This window comes from Fundulus heteroclitus, chromosome 17 (genome assembly GCF_011125445.2).
Source record: "Fundulus heteroclitus isolate FHET01 chromosome 17, MU-UCD_Fhet_4.1, whole genome shotgun sequence".
NCBI classification, from domain to species: domain Eukaryota; kingdom Metazoa; phylum Chordata; class Actinopteri; order Cyprinodontiformes; family Fundulidae; genus Fundulus; species Fundulus heteroclitus.
Genome location: NC_046377.1, coordinates 11,040,787 through 11,064,608, shown reverse-complemented (window position 1 = coordinate 11,064,608; position 23,822 = coordinate 11,040,787). Strand labels below are relative to the sequence as shown.

Here is a 23,822-nt window from a genome sequence, read left to right as displayed (position 1 = left end):
ATGACGTACGCTGGAAACCTCGGATGCAGACCTTTAAAGTCATAAACAAAACAAACCAGAGTAGACTCCTCTTACTTACTCAACTCAGTTTTATTTACAGCATGTTTGAAGAGCCATGTAAGCAAATGTACTCAAATTGACAAGAGTTCCTTTTTTTTTTTTTCCCCCCCTTCTCCAATACACACGGGGAGCCGATTTATCAGTTTGATCTCAAATTATTCCCATCTAGCTGCTTGAACTGCTTCCTACCATAAGCTCCCGCTGGAAAACAATAAATTAAAGGTTTTAGGGCCGTCCTTTAATCTCTTAAGCTAGAGAAAACATAGCAGTTAGTAAGTGGATGACAAATCTAAGCAACAACTAGTGGACAATAACTCCCCCCCCCACCAAAAAAACAAAAATGTAATTTACAACAAGTTGTTAGGTTCTAACCCAGACACTGAAGCCACACGAAGTGGTCTGTTGAGACGAAACCAGACCACGGCATTCATCATTCGGTCAAGTTTCTTCCACCGAAGCACAAATTACCTCTTTCTTCTGCCGCCATGCTGCCCCTATCCCCCCCCCACCCGGCCCCCCCGGAGTCAAGTAAAAGCACTTGCATAATCATTACATCGGTATCACAGACAGGTGGAAAGTACGACTGACAAACTGCAGGGTTCTATAATATCCAGCTTTGTCCATTCTGGGCCTGATTTATCTCGGTTAGCTGAAAGAACTCAAACTATTTTCTTGTGTTAAACCGTTTCGCTAACTTCCAAATGAAGAACGGGACTTTTTTTTTATTTTTTTTTTAAGACCGACGATGCAAACGTTTCACAACGATTCGCCGGGCGCTGCGCGAAACAAAAAGACGTACAGATGCGTTGACAAATGATGGGTTTGTTAAAAGAAAAAAACTTTAATGAATATTTTTGCAAACGTACCAGTCTGTGACTAGCTCAGGACAACATATTGCATGTACTTTAAGACATGGGGAGGGTGTTGATGCTTGTCCATGCATTTAAATAGCAACACAGAAAAAAAAAAAGAAACCAAAAAGAAACAAAAAAAAAACAAAAACAAAGGCCAACACACATTTAACGCGTCTTGAGAGAGGAAAATAAGTCACCCAGGAGTCTGCAGCAGTAAATCTCATCATTTCTTTCAAATATATTTGGACTTATTTCTTTTTTTTGTTTTGTTTTATGTGTCCGTTAAATTCAAAGGTTGACAGAATAGGAGTACATTTTGTGGATCACATTCAGACGCCTCTCCTCGATTCCTCTATACTTCAGTGTTGCTCGCGTAGAGCCTGGTCCATGTTCGGGCTGCGGAGGGGGGGGAAGGAGAAACAGGAAGCTTGTGACGTCGTAAAAGATGGTGAAACAGTTCAAAATGGAACAGCTAAGCACACTGACAGGGAGGAAAGCGGCTCCAGCTAAAGATTCGTTCTCATTATCATGACTTTATCTGGTCATCAGAAAATAGCTTTGCTGAAATTGCACAGGTAATAAATCCCAGTCACCTATAAAAAGGACCCCTGAATTTTCCGCCTCTTTAATTGCCCTCAGATTTGAGTTTGGGGGTTGTCGGTAGAATCAGGCAAACAATCCAAACACGATCAAGCCCATTGGGAAAGAGTTGAGAAAAAAAAAATCTTCCATGTTATTTTTTTCCCCTCCATATTTAGGTTTCACATTTCTAAAATATAAGTCTATAACTCTGTAACAGATGCATCTACAGTGGTCCATCCCTAAATATGCGAGCTGAAAACTAAATTACTGTTTAGAAGACGAGAGATGGATGGAGAATATTTAAAAAAAATGGGATAAAAAGAAAATTAGAACATGGAGAAGATTTCCAAAAAAACAAACTTTATTTTCTGTTTCTCTACTTATCAAAAGAATCATCTGGGCCGGTTGCACGTGTATTGATGATACTTTTGATTTCATTTCAGTTCATATAGAAATATAAAAAATGCACAGTAACATTAAAGTAGCACCCTTAGGCCCAGTTTATACAGTTTATCTGCAAAAAAGTAGATATCGGGGTGAGTTACACTTTAAACTCATCATTTTGCGTCACTTTTTTCTCTTTTTGGACATTTCTGGGTTGTTTTAATGTGTTGTGGGAAAACTGACATCTAGTGGCAGGATGATGTTACTACACAGTAAAAAAAACAGTTACAAGAGGCAGTTTCAGCCACTTTATACAATTTAAAAGGCTATATACCTCTACTTTATGACATGATATGCCTTTTTTGAGAGAAGACGTGACAAACCAATGGATGGATAAACGGGGTACAGATCTAGGCTGAAAAACAGGGAGTGCAGGTCAGTCATAAAGTCTTAAAATACTAATATTTGTGCATTTTCTTATTTTCCACACTTTCCCATCACTGGAAAATACTAGCCCAACTACAGACGACCCCTGACTTATACACAATACATTTACCATTGAATTTACCATCTAGAACATTTTTCATTCCCTCCAGGAAGTTGCAAATTCGTGATCAAATATTCATGCAAATTCAATCATTATCCGCAGATTTTGCACAGACTGGCAGTTTTTACCAGTCATCTCAGCGTTTGCCGTACTTCCCTTCATCTCCGACCAATCACGGCTACTCTGCTGAATTTAGACCTCATTTCACTTCCTGTTTTTTCCGTCTCTGAAGCCTAACCTGCGAGATGAAAACATCTGTGACACCAAACGGTCACATTCGCCATCAAAACTTGCGGCTAAAATACGCGGAGGTCAGTTTCCCAGAGTTATTACACTAAAGCGGTGGAAAGCTGTTCTGCAACACAAGGAACGTTGTGGTGGAAAGTTGATGAAAATCTGCACTCTGTAAGCCTTTTCTCAGCAGTAAAACCTGCGAGGAGAATGGCAAACAAAGCTAGTTTAATGTTCGTAGTTTAAAGGGACCACCATTTATTTTAGGGGGAGCTATCCCAGGATTTCATCAGCATCCCCTGGGAGAGGGGATCCTGGACTAAACTGTCTACAGCTCATGTTGACTTGAATGAACAATACTGAATTCTTCTTTTACAATTTGAAAATTCCTCAGAACTTGTTTTTTCCCCCCGTTTGGATTAAGGGTGCTTTTTTAATAAAGTGGTTGAAAATAGGTCCAGACGTTAAACCGAAAATTTACAGATACTGAAAGGTATGACAATAATTGACGTCATTTTGCCCATGTCGGTGTTTACAACAAGTTGTTATGCTATATATAATATTTAGAGATATTTATTTTAGGTCATATCGCCCATCCCTGCTTGAAAATGTTACCTGCGCTTTATACATAAGCCACTTTTTTGGAAGGTTTGTAATGACGATGTTTAGGCAAAAATAAATAAATAAAAGCTTTGATCACAACTTTTTCAAAATGGTGCCACAAAAATACGTAATTTTAGGCCGAAACCATCAGAAAAAAAAACCATCGCAACATCCCTGGAGGGACTGATTTTTAGCTGTTTTCCCCCTTTATCATGTCAATCACTATGAATGTAGTGAAAACGGATCAACACTGATAAGCTCTGCTGGATGAATCTCTGTGTTCAGAATCCAGGTAAGTATTGATAGAAACACTCTTGAAACCATAAGGTTGTTTGTTCTGTGATTAAAAAAAAGGGGGGGGGCACTTTTTACCTTGACCTGCTTTATATTCGGACTTAAAATCGAAGATTAGCTGTTTGTGATAAAAAAAAACATGGGAAATAATAAGTGAAGCCCTTTTGAGAGCATGAAACCTATTTCCTCTTGACCAAGCAGCGGTTTTAGGCTGCATAGATATAGAGTAAATGGAGTGAAGCAGCAAGATAATCTGAGCTCAAGCTGCTGAGCTCAGCTGCTCCTGGAGCTCGTAAAAATAACCTCTTAGATAAGATCACAAGATTTGAGCGCACATATGTGGTTCATTGACATTTTTAAGGAAGAGAAACCGATGATGAAGCAGAGTTTTGGTAATAAAACTAACAAATGACAACACAGTAAAATAAGTGAGAAACACTGCATTTCATTGGTCCTAAGTACAATTATATGTAAACGCTGCACTAAAGCTTCATTATAAAAACGAAGCGCGGCTGCAATGATCAGGACTATCCTGGCTGGTAAGTGGTCATATTTGCAGATTTTTTCTAAGGCCAATAACACAAAAGGAGATGAAAAAAAAACTGCACGTTTCTTTGATAGAGGAAGTAGTTCTGATTAACAAATAAAGAAGGAAGATTTCCCCAACAATGCATCAAAGTACATGAACTTTTATGCCTGCTGTTCGCTAACAGATGACAGAAATGGAACTAGTTCTTAACTTTTAGGCATTAAATAAAATTTGAGATATATACACACACTATAAAAAAAAAACAGGCCAGTTCTGATCTGATCTGGACAACTGATTAATCTCCAAACAACAAAACCCCTATCTCCTGTAAATATCTGTGTCAGATTAATTTCGTAATGACCTTACTCCCTCTGAAAAAGCTTTTTACGTTGATTTAAATATATTACAGACATAAACCCCCCCACCAAACCAAATGCTTGGTACCTAAATGATTAGCTAACACGTTTTGCAGTCTAAGCCTTTCTTCGCAATATGAATATTGCATCCAGCCAAAGTGTGATGGCGCTAAATTTGCAGTACATAATCAGAACTACTCTTCATTGCGTCCGTCACGTGTCAGCAGAGTCCGGCTCCTCTCATTGGCTGGCTCTGTGCAGCCAATGAGAGGACTCTCAAAAAGAAATAAGAAAAATAAGAACATGCTCTCCGATGATTGTTGACTAAGCTGGGTTTTGGTTTTTTTCAAGGCAGAGATGGTTTAATTGGAGAACTTTGAACAGCCAGCCCAATCAGTGAAGGCTTATGTTTATATGAATCAGATTTTTACTGCAACAATTCCTTGATAATAATTATAAATACGAGCCATTTTAGGGCTCTTCGTTTTGAGGAGTGGTTTCATGTCTGAACTGAGAGCTAATATCGTGTATATAAGAGTTTAATATTTATTTAATATTAAACTCTTAAGTAGGACTGGGTGATTTGGACGAAAAACAATATCTTGATATTTTTAAGCTGAACCCAGATATATGATATTTATCTCAATGCGTTTTTCTTTTCATAAGGTAATTATAAAAAAAGCATCTCTGAACCAAAGCTTTATCCCAAATGTCTCACAGACAAATAGATAAGTAGAAGAAACTGCTGAAAGATAACCCACTGGAATACATACAATTATAATAAAATATAAGATCATCTCGATATAAACGAATGTTTATTTTATATTTTTAATCTCGACATTTTTAAAATCTTGATATATTGCCCAGCCCTACTCTTAACAACCAGTCTTATAAATCAAAGGCTTCATTTACTTTTCCCATATTTTAATAAGCCAATCCTTGGCAACTTGCTTTTTTATGAGACTGAAACCCAGAAGCTTTAAACAAACAACAGGCAACATGTACTTTGATGCACTTTTAGTTTTAATAGAAACAGATAAAGGTTAGGGACGTGCTTTGACCAGTTGTGATTTTGTCATTTTATGTTGCATTAATTATGGCTGCCTCTAGAAAACACACAAAGCACCCCCCATCCTTAATTCTTAAATCTGAATCAGTAGTTCTGAACTCAGAGAAAACTAGAAGGTCAAAAATAATAATAGAAAAAATAAACGAGCCAGATGAGTCCATCTTTAAAAAATAAAACATCCTGGCTGATGCTGCAGGCTTGCATTCAGATCAACATCCCAAGAAAGGTGCTGCCATTTAATTTGCCGTTTCCATTCCTAATGTGTTATTTCACAGTATTTCCTGCCAAGTTTGATCTTTTAAGGCCAAATAAATTAAGTAAGCTCATCCGATTTTATACTGAAACATTAACGAACACGTAGACTGCTCATCTGACGAAGGCTACAGCAACACATCGTCTAAACTTTGCACAAACTCCCTTTATTCACCTCCAGGAATTTATTTCAGCTCTTCCCAATCTCTTGATCTTTTTGTTTGGATTTACCGCCCGACTCCGACAACTCTGTCCCCTCCTCCTAAGCTGCAAGCAGAGTTAGCGCCAGATCGTTATTCTTCTGCAGCCTGAAAAACTATCACCGAGCTCTGGATGTGGGTGGAATTTCAAAGATCTGGAATGGAGCTAATGTTTGCAGCCATCTGTCAAAGTATTTCTCCAACTACAAATCTGTGACAAGCTGAAGGAGCTGCAGTTTGCGCTTTGGTGCTCCCACTCCTTGGGTTTTAATGAGAAATAATAATAAATAAAAAAAAAGTAGAAGAGAAGACACCAATCTTATACTGACCTGTCTCAATGGCATGGCTTTCGTTTTTCTTCCACTGCTCTGCGACGTCGTTTGCCAGGGGATCGTCTGGGTTAGGAGCACTTAATAATGCCTGGATGGATAGCAACACTGTGCGTATCTGCAGGGCTGGGGACCACTTGTCTGTTAAAAGTGGGGAGAGGATGTAAAAGATGACGATTGATACTTATGCCAAATACGCAAAAAAAAATAAAGAAATATCTGACAGAATCCAAGGGATTACAGTAACAAAACAGATCTGAGCGAAATAAATTCAATAACTGGATTAGCAGTGGATAAAGTTGGGGGAAAACTTGTTAAATGAAACAAAAATGGCACAACACAACCACACAATGTTTTTATATTGAGGTTTCATGCATTAGATCAACACAGAGTGGTTCAAAATTCTAAAGTTGAGGGGAAATTACTGTATTTTTCAGACTGTAAGTCGCACTATTATTTCACAGTTTGGACGTTCCTGCGACTTATATTCAGATACGACTTGCATATCCAACTTAAATGGTACTTAATTTATACCAGTAAGAAACCAAGGAGTGAACATTACTGTCTATAGCCACAAGAGGGCGCTCTAGGCTCGTGAAGACTATCCTGCTTCTGTACCAATTAAAAATTTACTGAAACATTAACTTATAGATAACAAAGACTGAACACATGTTATTTCGCTGTTTCAGTCTGCACTCACGCAGCAGAGCGTTGCGTGGTGTGCCTCGAAGGACCCAGACCGCGACAGAACCTCGTTACTGGGCTGAAGCTAACAACAGCTAGCGCTAGCTTACAGCTCTGTTGTCCGGGCGGTTTACAACTTCTTTGATGCACGTGAGCTCCATGTTGCTCTGAAACATCCGTCTAGTACTGTTAGGTTAAGCATAGCACCGCTACGCTCACGGTCTAATTTAGGTGTAATTTTCACAACTTTACTGGATAAAAGTTTGCTAATTTACTCCATTCATCCTCCCAGGTCTGTTCTGTGTTATTCAGCTGGTTGGGGATGCAGCTGTGTAATTGGATAAATTGGCTTACCAGATTAAATGTCAGTTTTTAGTGGATTGTGTGATATAAATACGTATAGTCCGGTGCGACATATGTACATACAGCCGGCACCAGCCTTTAGGCCCATTTACTTCTACATACCCAATAAATGGCTAATATTTTGGCTATGTTGTTCCCTCATCTTCAGCGATTTCCCAGGGTCATTATGTGTATTGAAGAAAAGGATCCCTGCAGCGTACATGTTTAACAGTGGGGCTGATGGTGTTTAGCATTAGCATACATGCCAAAAAGTTTGATTTAGATCTGACTTCAGAACATTATCTTCCTATTTTGCTGGATTTTATTCAGTGAGCTCAGAGATGAGGGGATGCAACACAAAGGATGGTGTATGCTGAGATATTCAGGTCGCTATGACTTTTATAAGTTAGAACTATTGTTATAACTTTAAGTGACTAAAAAAAATGTTTTTAAAAACAATTTTAAGAGCATATACCATTGCGGTCAGTGAAACTCTAAGAAACATAAATACTGCTCTAAAAATAAAACACCCATCATCCCTGAATTTACGTAACGTATTACAATTGTACCGATAAACAGGACAAATTTAATAAAGTCCCATTTTTAAACTTGTTGATATTCTTTAATATTCTATTGGAACAAACAGTAAAAACATTGTCATTATCCCGATAAATCAAAGACGCATTTAAACTGAGATTAAACAAAAGTTGGATAATTTATTAATTGGGGAGATGTCTGAATTGACCTTTTAACCCAGGATTTGCTAAACTTTCCAGATTTTTTTTTTAAAGAAACCCATTTATATTTATTTCACTTTGCATTTACACTCAGCTTTGTGCTAGACCTTAGTTTTGGTTTCTCACCTAAATTTCAAGTAAAGTCCATTTTAAGTCTTAGGAGGTAACATGACCAGATGACGGGGTGTAAATACTTTCTGCAAGGCCAAAAATGGCTGTAAGGATTATTTTAAAGCTCCCACCACTGTTTTAAATAATAAAAAGGTTAAAACATTAGAGTAATTACGGTAGTCAGATATAAAAGTAGAATTGGAATAAACATGAATCAGGTGTTACTATACCATAAGCTTTTAAAATATATTTTGCTTCAACATTCAGAGTAAAGAAACTATTAGTTAAAAAGCTAATTGTTTCACTTTTCAGTTAAACTATAGTTTATTACTTAAAGGTTTTGAGTGATGCACAATAGTTAATATTCACATTAAACATTCAACAAACACACAAAGCTCCCCTGTCAGACAAGAAAACATGAAAACCTATAATAAAAAAGATAAAAAGCACATTGAATCGGAACCAACAGTTTGAGAACGACATGTAGAAATAAAAGCAAAAATGAACCTCAGATTGTAGCAAAGCAGTTAGAGAGCAAAGCAAAGACAAAAAAAATAAAAAATAGAGACCCGTTCTTACCTTTCAAAATGTCTAAACATATTCTTCCCAGTTTGTCGACGTTGGGGTGATAGATTTTGGTCATGAATCGCACTTTGGGAGCTGCCATGGGATACTCTTCTGGAAGAAATAGTTCAAGTTTAAACGTGCCTCCCTCGAACGGAGAGTCCTGAGGCCCCGCGATGACCACATGGAAGTAGCGCGCGTTCCCTTCGTCAGGCGTAGCTGTGATCCCGGGGACGGGCTCCGCCATCAACCGCTGCGTCTCCTGCGTTTGACGGGGATGACAATATGCACCTTTGTTGACATTCTTTTGTTTGTCTTTGTCTTTTAAACATGCATGCTTTCAAGTCACGAGCTAAGTTCACATGGACAAAAGTGATCGGAATAAAAAAAAAAGCGTTGTGTAAACAAGCCAATCGGAATATGATGATCAGATTACGCTCAATCGGAATTAAATTGTAATGCGAATGAGAGGGTTGGTTTATGCTGATTGATAATCCGATCAACGGGGCGCATAAACGCTCGTTGGGCTCTAGTTACGCCGACGGGAAGCAAAACTGTCGGGCCTCCCGATGCAACCTGTTCAGAAAAAAATAGAAGAACTCAAAACTATTGCTTACTCAGCGACGTTTCAACCGTAATTAAAACATCGTTTAAGTCCATCCTGGGCACTTGGAAGACAATACTGCTTTTTTTTTACTATTTCTTGTGTGGTTTTTTTCTTTTTATAGGAACTGTGCATGTCAGAGTGGCTCTATTGTGAATAAAACCAGGTCCATATACCCAATAAGATAAGATTAACTGATCGTGCGCCCACATAAAACGGTGCAATCCGATTATTTAATCCGAACACGTTTAAATCCGATGGTGAAAATTTGTTGCGCATCAAAACAGCTACCGAGCATCGAGAGTCCACCTTCAACCACAAACCGGAAGGACGACATTCCAGGAACTGCTGACAACGGAGACGCGGCAAGACGGTCAACACAACACGACAACACCCGACTGACCGTTTCACTAATAGACGCGCATTCAACCCCATCCTTTTCTGTTAAATCCCTTCGCTTTTCTTTTTCTTGCTTTCCACAGCAGTGCGGCTGTGCAAGTCTGTGACGAGACGTGGGGCCCAAGCGAACATTAGTGGCTGCTGCTGTTGAACCACAGATGAACCAGTGGGTGCAGGTGCAACTGGTGCAAAAGGAAATATGCAAATTACTGTTACAATGGGAGACTGCTGCCGACATTTGGAAATATTTGCAACCTTTTATTATAATTACACCAAAAATAGAAGCATTTAATGGTCTTAACTGAGTCCATAATGTACTGTAATGACCTAAAAGCGCGTGTGTGTCCCCCAGTAATCAGTTTTTCTGACTGACCAAGCAGGTGCAGACACACTTCATCTACCATCGGCAGGGAGGAAACCGCCTTAGCGTCTGAGTCAAACAAATGACGCTCTTTGTTGTAAAGGTGGAGGAGGGAAAGAAAAATGCAGAATGACAACCCAGGAACCTGGAAGTGGTTTCACTTTGTCAACTTGCCGGTGCAGGCAGAGGAAGAAAAAGAAATGAAAAAAAAAAAAAAAAGCCTGCCAAACCAGAGGGCTCGGCGTGGCGGAAAAGGCTGACCGCGCATCGGTGTTGTACCGGAAAAAAAAAAAAAAAGCTCCCTTGCTGACTAAACACCCCATTAAAGGAAGTGCTTTTACCGAGGTTTTTGTTGATAAATCTGAGTGAAAGTTAACTTTAAAATGTGTGAATTTAGCTTACTCAATTTTCTAATGCGTACAAGGACAGTGTAATGCGCTTCCTGTAAGAAAAAAAAGGGAGGAGGGGGATCCTAAAAGACAGGGGTGGCTTTTTTTTTTCGGCAAAACACTGGGCCAGGCCCAAAAAACAGGCTGCGGTGCGGCGAAAGGGAGGAAACCGCAGCGCAGCTGGACTCACAATACGCACATTTGCTCTAGTTCGTTCAATGACACAGAAGCAACGCGAACACGTCTCTCCCACCCCTTCCAACGAAGGCGATTCCCCGCATTTTCAGGAGCGCACAAGGGCAAAGTTTCCCCCAGAAAGCGCCGGGCGTGTGTGTGGGAACCAGCGAGGCTACGGCTAGCTAGCTAACTAGCTAGCTAGCTGGCTAGCTCGGAAAGGCGAATTCATTCATATGGCGGCTGAGGTGAATTCCAGCAATTAGCTCGGCGCCGGGGGTAATTGCGCAACGAGCACGTACCGAATCAAACCCGTCCGAGTTGCAGCACAGGCCGAGGCGCGTGGGGCGAACGGAAGTGGCAAACTAAAGACTTGCAGTGCAGCGGGCTAGCGCGACAGCTAGCAAGACGGAGGCTAGCTATGCTAACGAGCAGGCTACGAAGCGACATGGTGGCAATTTATTTTCAGCATCATCGCCAAACGACCCCCCCACAGAGAGCCCCCCCACACGGCGGCTCATATACGCGTACAAACATTATCCGTTGTCAGGTGTACCTTTATAATCCTACGAGGCAAACCGGCCATCTTGTGTTAGCAGTTATATTTGTAGCCGCTGACTCGCCCTGTCTTCAGGTTGGATTGAGCGAAGTAGCGGGGCGGGGACTAATAACTCGCTCCTCCGGTACATTCAGACGACCTGACGACGGATGGGCTCAACAAACAGATTACACATTAAAAAAAAAAGTTTCTCTATATACATGTTTTTCAATAATATTCTAAGCTACTGAATAAACTTATTGCTATTAATTATGTTAAAGCTAATAAAAAAAAAACATTTAACATTAGAATATTACATCAGAAATGTGGGCAGGTTAATACAGGCTTAAAGGGTTATTTTGTTTTATTTTTTTAAAAGCTCCTCTTAATCTGTTATCTGACAAAGCGAGTCGGAACAAATTGTGTCAGAGCACAAATTCTAATTTATTGAAAATGGCTATGTGAATTCAACAGATTACTGCAAAGGGCTTGTTGGGAAAGTGATGGCTGTCCTCCCTAATATAGACATTTCCATTTTAGCATTATTGTTTAGGGTCGTTCCTTCTGGAAATCAAACCTCCATCCCAGTTTCAGGTCTTCTGCATCATCTATAATGTTTTCCTCCTGGAGTGCCCAGCAATAGCTCCATCCATCTTCCATCATTTCTGAACAGCTTCCCAAATTCAGCAGGAAAAAAAGCAGCCGGTATGATGTGGCCTCCGCCACATTTCATTGTGGGGATAGGCATAATTAGGGTATTATGTAGTGTTAAGTTGTTTTTTTCCATCACATTCCATTTTGTGTTTAGGCCCAATAGTTTTTAGGTCTCATCTAATAGAAGTACCTTCTTTATCACATTTGCCATGTCTCCTACATGGGTTGTTGTGACATTTAAGTAGGGCTGTTAGCAATTTTCAGTAAAGGCCAGATTTGTTGAATTAAAGACACACTGTTGCCTTTTTTTTTTTTGGATTTGATCTTTGTTTCCTTTGTAGCTGGACTTCATGTCCAAATGAAGAAAGCTGATAGCAAAGTATTGAGTTGTATTACTTGTTAATGTAGTTAATTTTCAACACGTGACATTTAGAGATAGTACAGTATATACAAATATATAAAGTAAGGTAACTGCACTATAGATTTAATTTTTTTTAATAACATTCAAAATGCTGCCTAGTAGATGAGGTGAATAATCTTTATTTTTTAAACACCGTACGATTTTCAATCAATGCACTCCACACACACACAAAATAAATTCCTACACAATCTTTTCATTAGCTCATACTCTGTAGGGGAAACAATTCAACATTTAGAAACCGATAATTTATCACTTTTTACCTTTTATAGCCTAAAAGTTTAACCATGGCATAATACTGAGGCCTAGTTTTCTTTAGTCACTCTAGAAAATGGGAAAGGCAAGAGAACACAGTCAGTAAAGTAACGGCAACGAGAAAATACCTTCCTGCAAAAAACTTATCGAGCTCATATCTACAAACAAGGCAATAATAACCTGGACTGTTACAAAAGATCCATGTTTATCTTACCACCAGTGAGGAAGATGCAGGGGGAGGTTTAAAAAAAAAAAAAAAAAAATCTTCAGGGCTCATCTTGGAATCCCTCAGCTGCTATTATAGCAATATTTTAACATTTTTTAAATTTACATTAAATCAGAGGTCTCAATCAGAGGAGACAGCAAATAAGACTAGAAACTAATATTTACAAGATATTATAAATAAATGTGGAAGTACCAGGTCCAGGATCTATCCATTTTTTTCAAGAAGACTAAATAGTCAACAAATTTTCCTAATTCTATATTTGCGCAGAGATAATACAATGTGAGGATTACCGGTACTTTTAATAGATTTTTATTTACTATTTTTCAAACTAGCATTAGACATCAGCACCTCCCCATTTTGATTCCATTTAATAATTACACAGCCACTGACAGCTAATTTAAAATCCAAATACAAATGGACGAATTCCTCTGTGTCACATCTTTGCTTCTGCCGGCCCTGAAACGTACAGCAACGTAAATACACTCTGATCCAAATTACGAACCCAGATCGGTTTAATACTGATGGGGAAAACAAGCAACAGACAACTCACGCAACATTATTGACCAGTTTATTATACAATCCTATTACAACTCAAACAACCAAACTTCAGTTATCTGTCCTTTGGGGGGTTCTTATTGATGCGCCTCCTGTGATACCTGTGAACAGTGGAAAAATATTATTTAATCAATATTTGCGAACAAAAACTTCAGCCATTTTTTTTTTTTCAAATTCAGAAGCAAAACGAGGCCCGGTCTATAAAGGACATCTAGTGAGCTGGTTGCAAAAGTAGACACTTCATTAAAAAAAACAGGCTTATAGCAAAACTAAACATTTATTTTAAGAAGTTTAGCTCCTACAGAGGGCAGCAAAAAGCTGTATGGGTGTACTTACTGTCCCTTCGGATAAAACCGGTGTTTCGTGGTGAAAAACATCTTGCTCAGCTCCTCTATAGTCGGCCCCTGTTTGTCCTTCAGCACCTCTTTGCTGAGCTGGGCTCTCAGAACCTGATCGTGGGATTCGGCTTGGTTGCCCAGAGGGTCCGGTCGCTCTATGGGCTGCAGAGACACACAAGCGTGATCTTGTTTCAGCCAACGAACTTCCACGGCGTACCCGACCAAGTGACGCACACTTTGTTTGTCATATTATCGATCTCAGCTCCTATCATGCGTGAGCTTACCTGAGTGAGCTCGTAGGGAACGTCGACAGCGGGATGGAAGCATACTATAGTTCTCCCATCTGAAGTGACACCTATTTCCGGGTCACTAAACGATGGAAATTGAAAGAGTTAACGTCTAGGACACAGCTCAGGAAATTCAATATATTCTCTTTTACCTTAGTCGATTCAGCACTTCTGGATTTAAACATACTCTATTTTTTCTTTTTTCTACAGTAATGCGTAGATCTGAGGATCACATCTTCCTGTCAATCTCTGACTCAGAATTACCTCCAGAATTGCGCCACTTTTGTCTGTATTCACATCTCACCTGTTTATTAAATTGTTCTACTATTAACGCCACAGGGAACTTTTACAGATAGAAAAAAACTCTTAGCCATAGTTCGATCTTTTTGGCGGACCTTTCTGTTAAGAACTGAAGATCAACGATAAAACATTTCACAAGGTTTGAGCAAATGTTTAATATTTACAGACTTGCTTGGCCAAATCCCGACTGAAGGCGACTCATTCTTGCGTTATTGGTGTTCGAAGTCTGCCATCATTTTGCTTTGAGTTTTTGGAGCACTAGTTTTCAGTGACATTGGACCTAGAGGATCTCCTGGCCATGGACCACATTCCAACATTTTAATCCCTCAGATACTTAATTATAAATTTTTTCGTCCAGTAAAACAGCAGACCATTGTACAGGAAAATTAATGGCTCAAAACCCATAATTCCTCCTGAATTGCTGAACAAAGTTATTATATTATATATATTAATATATAACAATATAAGATTTAAGATACAATCTTAGATAGATAGGAGAAGAAAGTAGATGAGAATGAGAGGAAATTATAAAATATTTAATTTATAAGGCTAACAAAATACTCTTTAATGAGAGAGAGAGAGAGAGAGAGAGAGAGAGAGAGAGAAGAGAGAGAGAGAGAGAAGAGAGAGAGAGAGATAGAGAGAGAGATCTCTAGACTAAGAATCTCTCGAGAAGAGTCTCTCTCTCTCTCTCTCACTAATCTCTCTCTCTCTCTCTCCTCTCTCTCTCTCTCTCTCTCTCTCTCTCTCTCTATCTATCTCTCTCTATCTATATATATATATACACATCTTATATATAATATATATATATTATATATAAGATGTTTTGAGCCCACTCCTTATTAATCAAAGTGTGCAAACTTCTGTGAAAGAAAGGTCTTTCCTGTCAGCATGACCAAGGCCTCATGGTAGCAATCATCTTTTCTTCTGTAGCGATTCTAAGAAACTAACAACCCCAGCCTTCCTCCATCCAGTCCTGGTATGTCTTGCGGTATTTAAGTCTGCTCTTGAGCTTTTTCTCAGAGAGATAATGCTCACAATATATGGTTAAACAGTCATACCTTGCCGCATTTGATCAAGCTCTGCACTGGCGGCAACGTGATCCTAACTTTCCCCTTTTGTCTCAAGCTCTACCGGTGTCCTGCAACCTTAAGATGTGTTCCTGCTTAAGTTATTTGCGGAACGAAGCCTTACGCTGAGGAATTCATTTATGTGTGCTGGAGATGAGACCCGTCTAAAGGCTGCAGCACACCACCACTGTGGGTCTTAGATGATCCTGGGTCTTAAAGGAGAGAAGTTTAGGCCACTAAGTACTTGGCTTTCAATAGATGGTTGATTTGGATGCAACCTTACTAGCAGCAACATCCATACCTTTCAACCCCCTTTACTCATTGCTTGCTCCATTTAAAGTAACTATAGTGGACAAATAGGCCTGATTTCAAACACCTTCCCATTCTAAGCGACTCCTCTGCTCTTCTAATGCATCAGACTCATGGGGTGATATGAGCAGCTGTGTCCTCATTAACCCTTTGCTTTAAAAGGGTAGGTTAGCAGGTGATTTTGTGGCGGGGTCAAAACACAGTGCGAGTGAGGTTTTTGTGATTTCTGTGTTTAATTTTGCGTATTTAAACCAAGAGACATATTAACAAAAAAAAAAAAAAAAACACAAACCAGTTATGGCCTTGAGGAGACGAAGCGTCAACACCGGACTTCTGTCGAAGTGGCACCAAACAAGCTGCAGGCATGACAAACAGGGATTCAGCGACTTAGATATACGATTAATCGGGATAACCAAGATATCTGACCATTCTTAGACGACATCCTTTTATCGTTTTTTTTTAAAAAAGGGAATATGAAAGTGTTCAAGTGTTTATTAAAATAAACCGTTTACCAGCTGAGCAGACGTCAAGGTTAGCACAGTTAGCTTTAGCAGCCACCGTCAGTTTAAGACGCATTCAATGGGAAATCTAGATACCGTAACGACGTTATCAGCCCACACCGCATTAACAATACTTACTTTGCACATTTCGCGGGGTAGCGCCGTATGAGAGTCGCGAGAAAACACTGTGCAGCCTGCACAAATGACCCGACGCCATGCTCGCTTATTTTGGACTGTCCGTCAGTATAAACGTTCCGTCTGAGCAATCCGTTCATTGGTTCCGCGTCCTCAAAAGACAAACAAATCTTTCTCTGTTTACTTTGAAGTTCCAATGATGAAAATCTTAAAACTTAGAAAATACTTTCCTTAGTAGCTTAAAGACCATAGTCTCAACGTTAAACTACAAATATGTTGTTCCCAAAACAATACTTTATTTATTATATGTCCTGACGTTCACAGAATGTTACTGAAATGCTGACAAACACAAAGTTGTATGTAACCTTAAAATGGAAGAAAAAAAAATCATGATTTTCAGAATTTTTTTTTGGATTCAGCACCCTTTGAACAAGCAAACTGGTTGGTAGGAGTGGTTGCGTTGCAGTGTTTTAAAACATTTCCTCCACTACACAAATGGCTGCATTCTTCCACTGCAAAGCAACAAAAAACAAAACCCACATCTATTTATAATAGTGACAGTTTAACTGTTTTTTCTTCTTTTTGAGGACTTAATGACCACTATAACCTTGACTGCAAGCTCAATTCTCCCGGTATTTGTGCGTTCACAAAACACGAGAATCCATCTTGTCCTGCTCCCGCCTCAACTGTTCAAGACCGAACAAAAACAGGTCAGGCCAATCACTTAGCTGTATTATGGTTTAAGGCGAGACGTACAGCTGTGACAAAAGAAAGAGCTGCCAAGCCCACAGCTGAACCAAAATAAACATGGTGGCGCAGGAGGATGCCCACATAGCTGCTGCTGTCACATCTGTTTTGCCAGACTCCCCGATTGTCCGAATAAGACGTACGCCTTGACTAGCTTAACTTGTGGTCTCTCATGGCACCTGCTACTTAAGACATTTTCATTTGATACCGTGATTGGCTAAAACCAGCCTTTGGTAGGCGGACAAGAGGATTCACTTTGCCCAATAAGCTCGGAAAGTTCTGCTGAACAGATTTGATGGGAGCAGTCCCAGATTGGTAACGTGGAGAACGGGGAGTGTTTGTTACACACCATCAATCTGGCTTGCTATAGTTATTCATGAAAAAAACTTTAGCATTAAGATATTTGAAAATGCTGTGCATGTCACCAGATGTAATGAAACATTTTTACACAGTTTAACATATTTGATCTGCTTCAAACAAACTGGCTTTGTTTTTAAAACTGAATGGTGAAAATAATGCATTAATGGTAGTAATCGGATGAGCAGGAATAATAAAACAAAAAACAACAGCTACAAATTTGGTAACAATAGATTTATATATTTGTTATAACAGGTAAATCAGTTCTACTGCTTTTAGTAGTCCATTATATAATGTAAAGATGTTGGCAAACTGACAGAGATCTGAGAACATTTTTTACTATTTTAGCTCAGTTATAAAAATATCATCTCTGCCTTCACCAAATCATTTTTAGACGTCTTTGCAAGCATGTTGGTTAGCCTTTTTTAGACCCAGTGAGTTCAGCTTTATCCAGCTCTGTCCTCCTCATAGCAAGGCACAGCAGGGAAGCTTGCTGGGGTTCCATGGTAACTCAGCTTATTTATGTTAACAGCCTGGGCTGCTGTATCCAAAAGACCACTAGGAGACTTCCATGTCTGCCGACGCAGAGGCCTGACTTCCAGGGAACACCGTCAAGCGCTCGCGGCTCCCGAACACCTCGGTCACTAAAAGCAAACGGTGAAGGAGAACGGAATGGTGAAATGACGGCTTTCAATCCGAACTAATGCTCAGTGTGGTGTTAGTTGTACCTGCTGCGACGTCACTTATGTCCCAAACACGCAAGCCATCCCTCTGTCCCCCGAAGGCGTAGACGAAGGGCAGATCAGGGCAACATGAAGCGCAGAACAGCACTCCCTGATCACAGCACACCAAATAAATGCGTCATTTCCCGACTCAAAAAAAAAAAAGAAAAAAGAATCATTTTCAAAAGCTTCAGCTCTATCTAAAATTATTTAACCCCCACTGCAAAGCAGGGTTTATTGGCAACATTTGAAATTGTTTAGGAGTTTGCAATAAAACAAAGCTAAAGAAAATAGCTAAAATAAACTAATATCACAAGTATTTTATGCACATTCAACATTTAATGCCAACTCCTCGATTATAATTCCTGATTAGACCGTGCATTTATGAATGAGGTGTGATCTCACGTGTGCTGCAATAAATCGACTGCTTTATTAGCTGCATAAGGTGTTATTAAGTCAGAGCACCTCAAATACCTGGATCATTAATGGAAACAATTCACTCCATGTTCCAAAACAACCACTGAACAGTTTGTGCGCCATCAGTGAGGGTTGAATAATTTTAGGTATTGTATGCAACTGCTCACCATTTTCATATCCCGAGAATGCACCAGGCTGGGTTTGTTGCCTAAAATGTCCCAGATCTTTACATGCTTGTCAGCAGATGAGGTGACGAGACATCCTTTGATCTGGCTGCTGAGGTCCAAACCTGCAAGGGTTTTAAAAACAGGTGGAGAGCGTTCAAATCGGATCTCATCCCACCACAAATGATGCAGACAGACGAGCTTTCTGCCTGGAACGGGTTTTAGTTAACGTCAAACACAAACCTGACACTTCTTCGTCGTGCGCCTTTAGTGTGAACACCGGTTTATCCGTGCGGGCATCCAGACAGTAAACAAAGCCGTCTTCTGTGCTGGCCTGAAACACACACACACGTAGTCCGGTCAAATATTCAGCCAAAAAGATATAAAGACACAAACAAACAATTATAAATGAGTATATTTGACGTTCTGAGGATTTACCAGGAAGTCGAAGGGTGAAAAATGATTCCAGACTAGACGCTCCACTTGGCCACTAAACCTCCAGGTCCTATTGCTGCTGTCTGGACTCCGGCAGTCATAAAGGACGGCTGTCCTAAAGAGAAAACCCCGATCTTAATATAAAACCATTACAAAGAACTGCCAGCGAGGACGTAGTGCGGATCACGCTCACTTGTCATATGATCCAGATATCAAAGTCTGAGCCTCAAAGGGATGAAATCTTAACGTCTGGACCTGGAACATGAGAAGCAGGTTGATTAACAGTGGCTAAAAGCCGTCCACTCTGAAAAAGTGAATCCTAAACGTTCCACTGTCACACGATACCTTATCTTTATGCTTCCGCAGAGTGGTGGCTGGCTTGCCTTGAGTCAGATCCCACAGGATGACTGTGTTGTCTGCAGAGCCGCTGGCCAACACGTTCCTTCAAAACGTGCACAAGTTTCGTAAATAAATCGTGCGATTGGCATCAGGGGCCTCATGTACGAAGCGTACGTACGCATAGAGAACTTCAGCACAATGTTTACTGCACAACTCTCCAAGGTCAAAGATGAACGGCGCGTGAAAATGTGATAAAACTCACCCAAATACACTGAAGTATAATTAAATTCAGTTCTATTTAACTCCAGGAGCGTCAAACCTGATGTTTTTTTTCAAGAGTTTGAGCTTTTATGGTTTAAATGCGCACAAATAGTCACATTTAGACACATACAATAACGTAAGAAAGCTCAGTAATGATGGAAACAACCTACATCAGATGTATATTGTAAATAGTTCCGTGTTTTTGTTACATGTAGATGGAAGTTTGTCTTTTGTGACTTAAACAATTAAATCTTATCGAATGCTGAGGACTATTTGCGTGCTTTCAGTTTCTCAGGAAGTGTCGGTGCATTAAACTATTGAACATTGTGTCTTGTATCTGTGTGTGAATTCTGTGCTAGTGTCTCATCAAATTTCCATCATGGTTACATAATGACAATAAAGAGTCTTGATTCACTTAAATAGCTGCATAAAGTGGAGTGTAATTGTGGATCGGGGGCAGCGTTGGAGCTGCTGGAGGACATCGCCGGCGGAGGAATGAGGAGGGAGCGTATGTTCAGAGATTCAACTGATCTGTGGCTTATTGGCCGGTTTAGATTACCCAGGGCGATTCTTTTTTTTAACTGGCCTACCATCATAATTATTACAATTATTCTCGTTTTAATAGTTGTGTTGAGAACGAAATAAGAGCAGGCTCCGTGCAAGGTGCGTGAATTCTAGGTAATTTTTTCATGCAACATCCTGACTCGTTTTTAAGATTTAGACCACTTCACTGTGGTTTCACACTACTTCGAGGTCTTTCTCTGTGAAAAGTGTGACAGAGCCGTGGTTATCTGGACCCTTCCGGGTTTTTACAATGATTTGCATATGTAATTATGGGAGAGGACACGGCAGCACGCGATTTACACGAATGGGCGCATAATTTCCCGCACATCCTGATTCATCAAGGCAACGCCTGCAGCCGGTCTATTTAAACGGTGTATTTGTTTCAGGATTTCTCTCTACCGCCAGCGTTTAGTATGAAAGCTGCGCACCCCTTCGTACACGAGGCCCCGGGACAGCAACATTCAAATGTGCGCTTTGTAGTGGAACTCAACAGATCCTCCTTCCAGTTTTTACTCAATTTCTAAACTCTAAACACAGAAGTTTGCCATAGAAGGATAGATGAACAGATGTATCATTTAAATAATGCCTTAGGGAAAAAAAAGTCTGGAAAGATGACTAGTTTTCATACTTTTTCAGACAACTTTAAATCAAAAACATTTCCAGATTGTAGAGGAATTGTGATTGGTACAGTAAAAAAACTGACCTGACCAGCTTGTTCCAGGATAAATCCAACACGGCATCGGTGTGTCCCTCCACCGTCTCCGCTGCTGCACCCTGCCACCCAACCAGCAGCAATATGTTCAGAAACCAGCCACTAGGCAAGCTTTAATAGCTTTAATAGTTTGCAGAAAATTATGCAACATTATTTGGAATTCTGCACCTTTTTGCTTTTCTTTTTCTTCTTGCAGGCCTTTTTGCTGCCGAGGGAGAAGACCGGCTCCAGACAGTCCACCACATCCAGATCCCACACATCTATCTGAGGAGTCATGTTGCCCACAGCGACGTAGTTAGCTGCAGAGTGGACAGACGCAGAGGGAACGGTCTTTCATTTTCTTTTCTTAAAGCTACAAACACGACTTATCAGATAACTGGAGCTTTATCGGTGTTGACTCATGGCTTCGTTACCTGGTCCCTCCTGTGGGTTGGGATCAAAGTCCAGCCATTCCACGCAAAGGGGATACGCTGGCAGCAGGATGTCATGATGAACATACATAGAGTCCTCCTCGGAGTTATAAACTGGGAAGTCATAAAACACTTTATTAATGTTTTTTTCCTTGAAAGAAATGCCTTTATCTTTAGTTAGAAAACGTTAAAACAGGGTTCTACACAATCTCCACAGATATGTGGAGAGTATCTTTCACATCTAAGGAGAAATAAATGTGAATACATTAAATGGAAATGCTGTGCTTTTTACTGTCAAGATGCTTTTAATTTTTTTTTTATCTGTTCAAAGGAATTCAGCCAAGAACTTTGGGCAAAAAAATAAATAAAAAACAATCACAGGATACACTGATCATGGCTGAATGAATGACATCTAACGGCTGAAATGAGCCGGCTTCGGCCTTTCAGAGGGTGAGAACCGTCATCATTTAGAAGGGGCTTAGGATATTCAAAAAATATATTTTTCAAAAGTACTTTTTTTTTGGCTTTCCGATTAGTAAATACACTCATCACATCAAAAATGACATATTTACTATAGATCTCTAAATTGCAGCAGTCCTTCTCCGCTTTGCCAGACAGGATGAGGTTGTCTGTGGGTTTGATTTGGAAGTCTTCTCGCTCATAATGGTCCTAAATGGGGACAAACACACACAACTTGTATAATTATTTTTTTTTGCAACGAATATTACTCGATGAACCCAATCTGAACAGATACTCACCGTGTCTTTGATGGTGATGTAGGGATCCTCGTCATTGGAGCTGAACACGGTGAGCCCGGCCAGACTGTCGCCAAGGTTAGACGCAGCTGAATTGGATATAGACAAACATAATGTAAAGCAATGCATCTGACTACCTTATTAAATATTCTTATTTTTTTTTTTTTTTACATTTTGAAAACCTATACACCACAATGTCATTGTATTTATTGGGATTTTATGTGACAGATTAGTCCACAAATGTGATGGAGAAGGAAAATGATACATAAATACATTGAATTGACAATAAGTAACCGTCTCCATATGTTGAGGGTTGCTGTCCTGCAAACTTTCAGATTTTGTATTTAAGCTTGGTTTTGGTCTCTTAAGTAACGTGCATTGACGTTTTAGGTTGAAACAAATAAAAGGTTCCTTGTTGTGGAAACACAAAGGACATTCTGATTAACGCTTAGAAGAGGAGGAACAAATAAGAGCACACATCCATCATTTACCTGTATCCTCTTCATCATACTTGTCCAAGCCATATTCTGCCAGCTCATCATCTTCCTCATCATCATCCTTTGGACCCAAGTCGTCGTCATCATCATCATCTGCTGTTACGTTAGAAGGATCGTCATCACGTGGTATTCCCTCGTCCTCCTCTTCATCCTCTCCTTCCACGTCCCTGGGTTCAACATCAGGAAGGGAAATGTGTGTTTTGGCAGTAGGATAAAAATCAGCGCTCGTCTTTGCATTTCGGGATTATTACCCTAGATCTTCTCTGGCTTCGGTAATGATGCGCTGAAGCTCCTCTTGACTCAACTCCACCTGGCAGAAAATAAAACGGACGCTCTTTTTCTTCGCCTACACAAACAAACTTAAAGCGCTTCTACTGTGTAATGTTAGTTTAAGTCTAATTGGGGGATACAAATGTCACTTATCATGAATGGGGTTTTAAAATGGCAGTACAGGCACCACGAAAACGCGTTCATTGAGCCTTTAAAGTGCCATGTTGACAGCTATCTTCTGCTGGGTGTGCGCCTTACTTACCTTGTCGGGGGTTTCTTTGGCGACGCCACGTTTCACCCACCCAACACACGTGATCTGGGAGCTCATCCTGTACAAAACAAATATTCGGAGGCCAAGTGCAATGAAAATTATATATATATAAAAAAATGTGCTGTTTTCTTTCTCAAACTGCTTCACCTCAGGCATGCATACAGTGGTACATGTGAGAGATTTAGGACCGCTCCTTCTGAGGGCGTTCAAAAAGCTGCCTGATCAGAATTCCATCGAAATTCACAACAAAGACTCATAAAACGACCAAACTAATCTCAAATGTGACACGTGAAGCTGGGATAAAAAGTTTAAAAAGTCAGATAGAAATGTTTTATTTAATATTTCAATGAACCTTCACCGTAAACTCAGACAGGAGCTTTATTGGCGTCTATATGCAAGCGGCAAGGGTGATGCGTTTTATTCACTGAGCTATATAATAATAGAGCTCAGTGGTATAATATAGCTCAATGATGTCTATGTATGATATCCATGATATAGACTCTTATATATTATTTATGTCTATGGAGCTGAGGACACAGGCGGTGTACGTCGGAACGGGAAGACAGTAGTCAGCACAACACTGTACGTGACGCTGGTGTTTGGGGGCGTACGTTACGTGCCACTGTCATGGCAACAGCGAAATTGACAGCATGTGAGCTAA

General features: G+C 39.9%; 3 protein-coding genes across 3 annotated transcripts; all 3 read right to left on the bottom strand.

Annotated features, from left to right (window-relative positions):
* Positions 1–166: 166 nt before the first annotated feature.
* Positions 167–11,352, bottom strand: ube2nb (ubiquitin-conjugating enzyme E2Nb). Its single transcript, XM_012851228.3, has 4 exons — positions 11,212–11,352; positions 8,744–8,990; positions 6,291–6,431; positions 167–1,310 (listed from the first exon to the last, which is right to left on the bottom strand). Exons 1-4 carry the CDS (start codon positions 11,239–11,241, stop codon positions 1,267–1,269), a joined length of 462 nt encoding a protein of 153 aa, XP_012706682.1. The 5' UTR covers positions 11,242–11,352; the 3' UTR covers positions 167–1,266.
* Positions 11,353–13,297: 1,945 nt separating this feature from the next.
* Positions 13,298–16,387, bottom strand: mrpl42 (mitochondrial ribosomal protein L42). The gene is made up of 5 exons (XM_012851240.3): positions 16,244–16,387; positions 15,898–15,961; positions 13,924–14,008; positions 13,638–13,801; positions 13,298–13,402 (listed from the first exon to the last, which is right to left on the bottom strand). The coding sequence occupies exons 1-5, from the start codon at positions 16,320–16,322 to the stop codon at positions 13,357–13,359; spliced, it is 438 nt and encodes a 145-aa protein (XP_012706694.2). The 5' UTR covers positions 16,323–16,387; the 3' UTR covers positions 13,298–13,356.
* A 1,170-nt stretch (positions 16,388–17,557) lies between these two features.
* Positions 17,558–23,361, bottom strand: pwp1 (PWP1 homolog, endonuclein). The gene is made up of 15 exons (XM_012851253.3): positions 23,153–23,361; positions 22,872–22,930; positions 22,615–22,787; positions 22,127–22,212; positions 21,941–22,037; positions 21,372–21,482; positions 21,127–21,257; positions 20,950–21,020; positions 19,428–19,524; positions 19,276–19,337; positions 19,086–19,197; positions 18,891–18,981; positions 18,651–18,772; positions 18,073–18,178; positions 17,558–17,988 (listed from the first exon to the last, which is right to left on the bottom strand). The coding sequence occupies exons 1-15, from the start codon at positions 23,315–23,317 to the stop codon at positions 17,903–17,905; spliced, it is 1,569 nt and encodes a 522-aa protein (XP_012706707.2). The 5' UTR covers positions 23,318–23,361; the 3' UTR covers positions 17,558–17,902.
* Between the last annotated feature and the right edge of the window lie 461 nt (positions 23,362–23,822).

Bases quoted from the DNA above. Each gene is read 5' to 3' on its own strand.
- mrpl42 (XM_012851240.3), bottom strand. From the start codon at position 16,322: ATGGCGTCGGGTCATTTGTGCAGGCTGCACAGTGTTTTCTCGCGACTC. The intron at 14,009-15,897 runs GTTTGTGTTTTT...TCCATCGTTTAG, and splicing joins TCTCCTCAAGGCCATAACTG to TGACCCGGAAATAGGTGTCA. The intron at 13,403-13,637 runs GTAAGTACACCC...CACTGTTCACAG, and splicing joins CGGTTTTATCCGAAGGGACA to GTATCACAGGAGGCGCATCA.
- ube2nb (XM_012851228.3), bottom strand. From the start codon at position 11,241: ATGGCCGGTTTGCCTCGTAGGATTATAAAG. The intron at 6,432-8,743 runs GTAAGAACGGGT...CACTTTTAACAG, and splicing joins ATGTTTAGACATTTTGAAAG to ACAAGTGGTCCCCAGCCCTG. The intron at 1,311-6,290 runs GTCAGTATAAGA...CCCCCTCCGCAG, and splicing joins AAGCCATGCCATTGAGACAG to CCCGAACATGGACCAGGCTC.
- pwp1 (XM_012851253.3), bottom strand. From the start codon at position 23,317: ATGCCTGAGGTGAAGCAGTTTGAGAAAGAAAACAGCACATTTTTTTAT. The intron at 22,213-22,614 runs GTAAATGATGGA...TATCCAATTCAG, and splicing joins GTATGATGAAGAGGATACAG to CTGCGTCTAACCTTGGCGAC. The intron at 19,338-19,427 runs GTATCGTGTGAC...CTCATGTTCCAG, and splicing joins TGCGGAAGCATAAAGATAAG to GTCCAGACGTTAAGATTTCA.